The sequence below is a fragment of the Coffea eugenioides genome, chromosome 2 (genome assembly GCF_003713205.1).
Source record: "Coffea eugenioides isolate CCC68of chromosome 2, Ceug_1.0, whole genome shotgun sequence".
In the NCBI taxonomy this organism is placed as follows: Eukaryota; Viridiplantae; Streptophyta; class Magnoliopsida; order Gentianales; family Rubiaceae; genus Coffea; species Coffea eugenioides.
The window spans coordinates 60,742,970-60,750,053 of record NC_040036.1 but is presented as its reverse complement, the minus strand read 5'-3'; the positions used below and the strand labels follow the sequence as shown (position 1 = coordinate 60,750,053).

General features: G+C 37.3%; 1 protein-coding gene across 1 annotated transcript; it reads right to left on the bottom strand.

Annotated features, from left to right (window-relative positions):
* Nucleotides 1-6,593, bottom strand: LOC113753839 (zinc finger protein-like 1 homolog). Its single transcript, XM_027298107.1, has 9 exons — nucleotides 6,144-6,593; nucleotides 5,720-5,800; nucleotides 4,941-5,061; nucleotides 4,745-4,839; nucleotides 3,544-3,615; nucleotides 1,873-2,127; nucleotides 1,684-1,792; nucleotides 1,211-1,397; nucleotides 1-603 (listed from the first exon to the last, which is right to left on the bottom strand). The coding sequence occupies exons 1-9, from the start codon at nucleotides 6,165-6,167 to the stop codon at nucleotides 516-518; spliced, it is 1,032 nt and encodes a 343-aa protein (XP_027153908.1). The 5' UTR covers nucleotides 6,168-6,593; the 3' UTR covers nucleotides 1-515.
* Nucleotides 6,594-7,084: the final 491 nt, after the last annotated feature.

Below are 7,084 nucleotides of genomic sequence, written 5' to 3'. Positions count from 1 at the left end.
ACCACAAGACAAACTCTTCAAAGACATTCACTTGTACCTCAGTAAAAACGCGATAGAAAAAGGTAAAGAGGACGAAACATTTCAAACAAACTCCGATGGTACAGCTTAATGTATTGCTTGATCGTCAGCCAAAAACTGAGAATTTTTTTTTTCCTTTGTAGGAGCAAAAAAAATTAATAATTACAAAATAAATCATGAACAAAAAGACCTGCTCCTCTTCACCTGATATTCCATTTTGACTCTAAGCGACCAATCACTGGAAAACGATAAACAAACAAGACCAACAGTGACGGAAGGTAGAGAACATGGGAAGGATAGGTATTCTTTTGTGTCGTCAGAGGAACCATTTTCAAAAACTGATTCTATAGTCAAAGACTTGTAGGTTCCACAGGATGCCAGCCACAATTCTCAGGAAGGAGAACCACAAGGAAACAAGAAGAGGTTCAAAGAACCAAAAAGTTTACACTTAAAGGTAATCTGAGATCTTGATCCACCATCACAACCCTAGAAGAAGATTATCGCTGCTCATCATCAGGTAGCTCCTCCCCAAAACTTCGTTGTGCAAGCCTGTAGTACAGAATTCCCATTGTTGCCATGCAGGCCCTGCACAAAGGAGGAAAACGTGGTCTTGTCATGGTTAAAAAATAGCGATAAAAGTGAATAAAATGCCGCAATCTATTAGTGATCCAAGAACTTAAAATGCATATCAAGTGCCAGGCTACGAGAGGACCAATGAGAGACCAGGTTCTACAGTCTGTCAACTAAACTATGGCAGCAAAATCTTACTATAGATCAAAGCCTTTGGGCAGGCTACCCTGTTCCGTGTTAGTACACTCATGCAGAGTGCCTCAACCACTATCCTACAATTGCACCACGTCAACTTTACCCTTTACTGCTCAACTTGTCACCCTAAATCAAATACTTGTGAAACTTTACGACATGTACATGTACTCCCTTTTCCAGTCTAAGACAAGCTTCTGACTCAAATTATGGGGAACTGAATTGAGGGGTTGAGGCCATCTCAGTGAAACATTAATTCTCTGGTTAGTATTTTGAAGTACTCACCAACTCCATCATTTATCTCCTATTACCACTTTAAAGTTCCAATGAAAGTGTTGTCCTTTATCTCGAAGGGAATAAAACCATTACAGTCCAGCAATGATTTGCTAAAAAATTCCGAGACAATTAAATAGTACTTAGGAAACTTTACATGATAGCTATGATGAGGAGGAGTTTTCTCGGATCCATCCTCGAGGACTTGTGATGTCTTGTGCGACCTTCTGGAATATCATCTAGATTCGATGCATCTTTCCTTGGTGGTGCAGTCACTGGTAAAGTTGGTAATGCACTTGACCAGAAAGGTAGCAATGACCTAAAAAACTTATGGCGAAAGTTTCCTGTGATTGAGAGACATTAGTTTTAACCTTCAGGTTCCCATCAGCATATCTCCACCAAATCATAAGCTTCAACTATGTACATGTTTCAGATTAAAAAAGAGGAAAAAAAAATTTACCTTAACCAATTGTTCATACCATAGTAAAGCAAAAATAAATAAGACTGCACTTCATTGCGTTACTCAATACTCAAACCCACAAATATACAAAGCAAGGAAGAAAATTCTCAACCTGCCAGGATAATAAATGCTTCACTGTCACACCGTTAACTGAAAATATCATTACTCACCCCTTCGTGTGTACTTTTTGAGATTTCCATCTTCATCATCAGCATAATATGAAATTTCAGAATTTTGCCTTTCAACCTGAGCTGCAGTCTTTCGGGTTGTAGCACCAGCCTAACATAAGATAGCACATATGAGAAGCAAAAAATGTATCATGATATGTAAAAATCGGGCAAAAAGCAAAACACTCTTACCCCAGGTGGACTTGAACTTTTCATTAGAGTGGATTCGTGATTAGATAGAGGAGGAGACGCTGAACTAGGGTCCTCAATCTCCACAATGTCCACAATTTCAGAATCTTTGCCAACTGAAGGCGTCAAGCCTGCAGCATATTCTTTCTTGCCCATTGTTATTAATGGATCTGAGGCAAAAGCAGGGGGAGGACTCCGGGACTCAGTTGCAGGCAATGAAACTGGATGGTTTCCAAACAAGTTCTTCTCCAAACCAGTCTGCATGAAACCATAGAAAATTCAATAACTCCAAATGCCATTCTTCTATTATGACCCCTAGCACAAATAAACAACATTATGTTTCAGGAATGAGTGGAAAGCAAAAGTGAGCTCGTCTACCTTAAAGACACACTAAGATGCAAAAAAGAAGAAGATTTTTCTGCCTACAGTATGATTAGGTGCAAGTTCTTACAGCAATTTGACAAGGAGAAACCTAGATGCTTAGCTTCAGCCTATTACAACAGTAAATTCAATCTAAGAGCCATGATTTTTGAAATATAGAAACTGAATAGGTAATTATGTACCTATTTCACAACTTCATAAGGTCAAAAGTAGAGGATGACAACATATCGCATTCTTACTGATAGCTTTAAAAAATGTTGCATTAAAGAAGCACATATCTAGGGTAAGATCAAAATGCATCAAAAATTTTTCTGATCAACCACGAGTCCCGTGTGGATTAAGCACATTAAACATAGGCCCATCTTCTCTCCAAAACAACATTATAATGTCTAAAATTTACATTTTTAGTCAGACTTTTAAAAAAAAACATTTTCATTCAATAAAAGCACCAAAATGGTTCCTTAAGATTGTAACTGTCCCTCTCCCCAACAAAATCCATGGCTTCTGTATCCAGGTCAAAAGGTAATATTTTACTTTTTAATTCCACCCCACCCTGAAAAAAATAAATAAATAAAGATTAGAGATCTATGAGCATTTGGATTGCCTGACATGCCTTTCTCAGCTTTCACATCTACCTCTTTTTTTACTCGGTCAAAACACTTTGGTTGTGGGTTATTCACCCAAAACTCAATACGCTCAAGGCCCAAATGTCTAACCAAAATTAATCAACAAGGGAAGAAAAAAAGACTGAGTTATATAAACTCAATTGTCTCAGTCATCAATCTGCAACCACAAAATGAAAGAGAAAACATGCAAAATAGTTCCCCTTCAAAGAACAAAATTGCCTTCAGAAATCAATGTACTATACAGTTGTCTTCTGCTACTTGGATTTTAATATGTATCATCAGCTTGATACAATTTCTCACGGCAGATAAGTTCTCTTAACTCCTCCAACCCTTCAAAGATGGAGCTAGAGGTTGTTAAGAAACTTTTTCCACAATTAAGTATCCAAACACAAAAATTATCCACTAACACATCTTCATGCACATTTACGCAGCACAAAGGGAAACAAGTCATACAAAATTTTCAATCTCTTAACGCATACTTTGTTTCTGCTATAACCAAGTAACTAGCATTCTAGGCATGCATATCTGAAAGTACCCAATCCACAGCCTTCCCCCTCCTCACCCAACAAAAAAAAAAAAAAAAACACTAAACACCACCCCCAACACATTCACACACAGAAAGGCAGAGCAGTTTCTTGGTATAATTTAGTGGAAATCAAGTTTTAACCTGCATAATAGCTTCTTTAAGCTTTGAGTGAAGAAGAGATGCCGAATCTTTCACATTTTTAGGAGGCCATATCTGCAGCACCAAAGTGCATGAAAAGATCAGTAGATGGTACACACAAAATGAACAGAGTCTGTTATAATGCTTTTTCTGTGACCCACACATTGACCCCAGAATAAAATAAACATTTTTCTTTTGCTGGTATCAAAGAATCAGAAGACAGAAAATGGTTACGCAGCTGCAATACACCCTGTCCAAAGACTGGTGTCATAAGATTTTCAGCAGCAGAGGCAATAAATCCTAGAATGATACTGCAATGAAATTAACATTGAACCTATCTTCTCAAATCCTTGGTCCTAACTCCTAAGTGGTATGATTTGGCAAATTTCACATCTTAGATAATGTTAAGAAATTCCCATCACAAGGGTGTAATAACTTATATTTTTCAAAATCTTTAAATTAAATTAGTATGTTGCCTAATGTTTCGTCACTTCCATTTGACAAGGATAATCTCTTAAAAATTTTTACTTTATAATCAACCAAAATTCATATTCATGCTCCTTGTGCTCACCCTGCATCCGCTTTACATGCATCCAACACCACAAAGCTTGAGGACAGCTTCCAAATGAACACAATGCAGAACTGAATTAATCAATGTAGGAATAAATATGCACGTCTATCTGCTAACAAAATAATCAATTTAGTTATAAATATGTACGTCTATCAGCTAACAAAATAATTTCTACCAAAATTAATCAACAATAGCTAAGCAATGAAAATGATTTAGTACCAAGATGTGTCCCACATGCAAAAAAGAAAAAAAAGTATCCCACATATAATCATATGGTAAGCAGTAAAAAGTTAGGACATAGCTTTCAAGTGAGCTCAAGCATCACGTGCAGCAGTAGGAATATCATAAGCAGGCAACTTTCAGACTAGATTCCTTCACTTAAAAAAGTAAATGAAAAAAAAAAATCTAGGGCCATTCGGGTCCATGCAATATGCAAAGCTCCATTTTATACGTCACAATGCAAAGCAAACAACAAAATGTAAACCTCTTGTTAACACCCATAAGACAATGATCAAAAACTACCATTACATGCAAAATCTGAAATTTCTCAATACTTTCAATATTTCAGTTTTTGACATCGATGTTGCATACAGAAGGAAAAGCTTTAGAAAATTTTGAAGAGTATAGACATACCGAAGTTGAGCACGCTGGACAAGCATATCCAGCAGGAGCTGTGTGAGGGGGAAACCCTTTAATATGCGAAAGCAAGCAGCTTGTGTGTATAACATCTAGATAAGGCAATCATGTTAACAGCATGTACAGAAACCTTTCCAAGATCCCAATCCAAAGAAAACAGGATAGAAGTAAATTTAATTGCATGAAGACATACGCAGGCAACCCAATCGAGTAGTTTGAGAGTCAGTTCCATCTTCAAGGACAGTATGACAAAGGCAGCATGTTGGAGGCCAATCATATTCTCCATCTATTACCCAATCTGAGTAGGTACGGACCTGAAGTAGAAATACACATATATGGTTTATAAGCATGGGTGAATGCCAGGAGAAGAAGGGAAGTCACCACAGAATTGCATCAGTAATTCTGAAATAAAATTGGAAGATATATAGGCAGTAAGAAATGCATATCATCAAATTTGAAACGACAGTGTGCCTCAAATTCCCCGCATATTGGGCTATGGTACACAAAAAACATGCCTCAACAACATTTTGTTACTTCACATATATGAGCACCACATGTCTTCCTCAATGCATGTTGTAGCCCAGACAATGATTCATCACCTTTAAAATTTAACAACTGTGTACGAAGCACCGTTGTCCTCTATCAAATTGAAAGGGTATACTGAACCCACAATTTAGTATTAAAATAAGATTTCCCAAAACCGTTCCAGATTCTCCATTTATATGAAATATTTCAAAGCTGAACATCACAATTAAAAAAAATATTATTGAACAGTAGGAGAATTCTCCAATAGCATTACCTAGTTAGACTAGGAAACTGGTAATTACACCAATGAGAAATATAAATTGACCGAAAAGCAATAATTCTTACAGAACCATGAGACATAGAACTGGACTAATACCAAGCATAGAGTTTGCAGAAATAAATAAAAATAAACGAGCCAGATTTTATTACAATAATTCAAAATCATACCACGCATATCTGATGCTCGGGAAAGCATATACACTCTCCACAAACAGGAACCTTGTGCACAAAACAGTATAATTTAGTCGCCTAGAAACAAGAGAAGAATCACAACTGGTTAGCACAAAGAAAAATGTCCAAAGAATTGTAAGCGGAAGCAATATAGTATAATGTACCTAGAGAAACCACTGTCCCCCGAACAAAAAAAAAGGAAAAAAGAAAAGGATTTTGCACAATTGATTTCATGACGAATAACTAGGAGCTAACAAATAAATCCCTATCCATCCAATAAAGCAAAGCAGAAAATTCTAGGCACTGAATTTTACGAAGAATGTCTTCCAAATCATCAATTGAAAAACCGATCTGATCTAAAATGGGAGAATTAATGTAAATGAGAGAGGTTGAAATATAAAATAGGGAGCGGTGTGAGTACCTTGCGGCATTTACAGACCACCATTGCATGGACTGTAGAGGCTGTGATATATATAAATTCGAGATCGCAAAATTGAGGACTGAATTTGGGGAAGGGGGATTCGATTGGGAAATTCTAGGGTTTTAGCTTGAGCATAAATCAAATATGTCCGAAAATTTCAGCTCAAGAGTGGGAAAACTTAAAAGAACCGAATGGTGTTTTAGCCTTTAATCGGGATTGGCAAGCGATGATGCTCGGTGGTAGGATGTGACCAGTGAAATGTAAAAACATGGGAGTAAATCAGAAACGTTTACTTCCAAGGTGTGATTATTAGTATTACTGCGTTAAACGGTGATGGAGCGTGTGTACTGAGGTATGGCCTATGGGGTGGCGCGGTGGCTATTGTACTGGATCCGTTTCAGTTTAATGCTGAGGCTGAGAGAGCGAGTGGAGTTTGGATCGTCTAATGTGTCGACCACCTGGCAGCTGCTATTTTTTCTCTTCTTTGTTGCTCCGGACAGAAGCGAGAGACAAGTGTTGGTGAACAATGGGCTGAGCCTGAGGGTTGGTTTGGGCTTGTTTGTGGGCGCTCATTGCCATCCACCTGGATAAAAGTGACTAAAATGAGCTACTACATAGCCACCGTAGCTTGCTCACTGGTTTAAGGCCTTGCCAATCTAGGAGGTGGTGCTAGCCCAACCTATGTAAATTGCTACTCTATAATACAATTTTGACGTTTGAACCCCAAAAAAAAAAAAAATTTACCATTACTCCGGCCCTTGAGTCTGGTTAGATGACCATTTACACATTAAGGTACGATAGAATATTCTATATATAAAAGAAAAGCTTCATTAAAACTTTTTTTATGTCTCATTTCTATGTAGTTATTGAACAGGAAAAAAAAAAGAGAACAGAAAGAAAAGCTCCTTGGAAAATATTATCCATTTATTACTTTCCCTAAG

What these genes read in the sequence shown, in the direction of transcription:
- LOC113753839 (XM_027298107.1), bottom strand. Translation starts at nt 6,167, where the DNA reads ATGGTGGTCTGTAAATGCCGCAAG. An exon ending in TACTCGATTGGGTTGCCTGC is followed by an intron (nt 4,840 to 4,940) that starts GTATGTCTTCAT and finishes TGCCTTATCTAG; the next exon opens with ATGTTATACACACAAGCTGC. An exon ending in CTCCTCATCATAGCTATCAT is followed by an intron (nt 604 to 1,210) that starts GTAAAGTTTCCT and finishes TCCTTTGTGCAG; the next exon opens with GGCCTGCATGGCAACAATGG.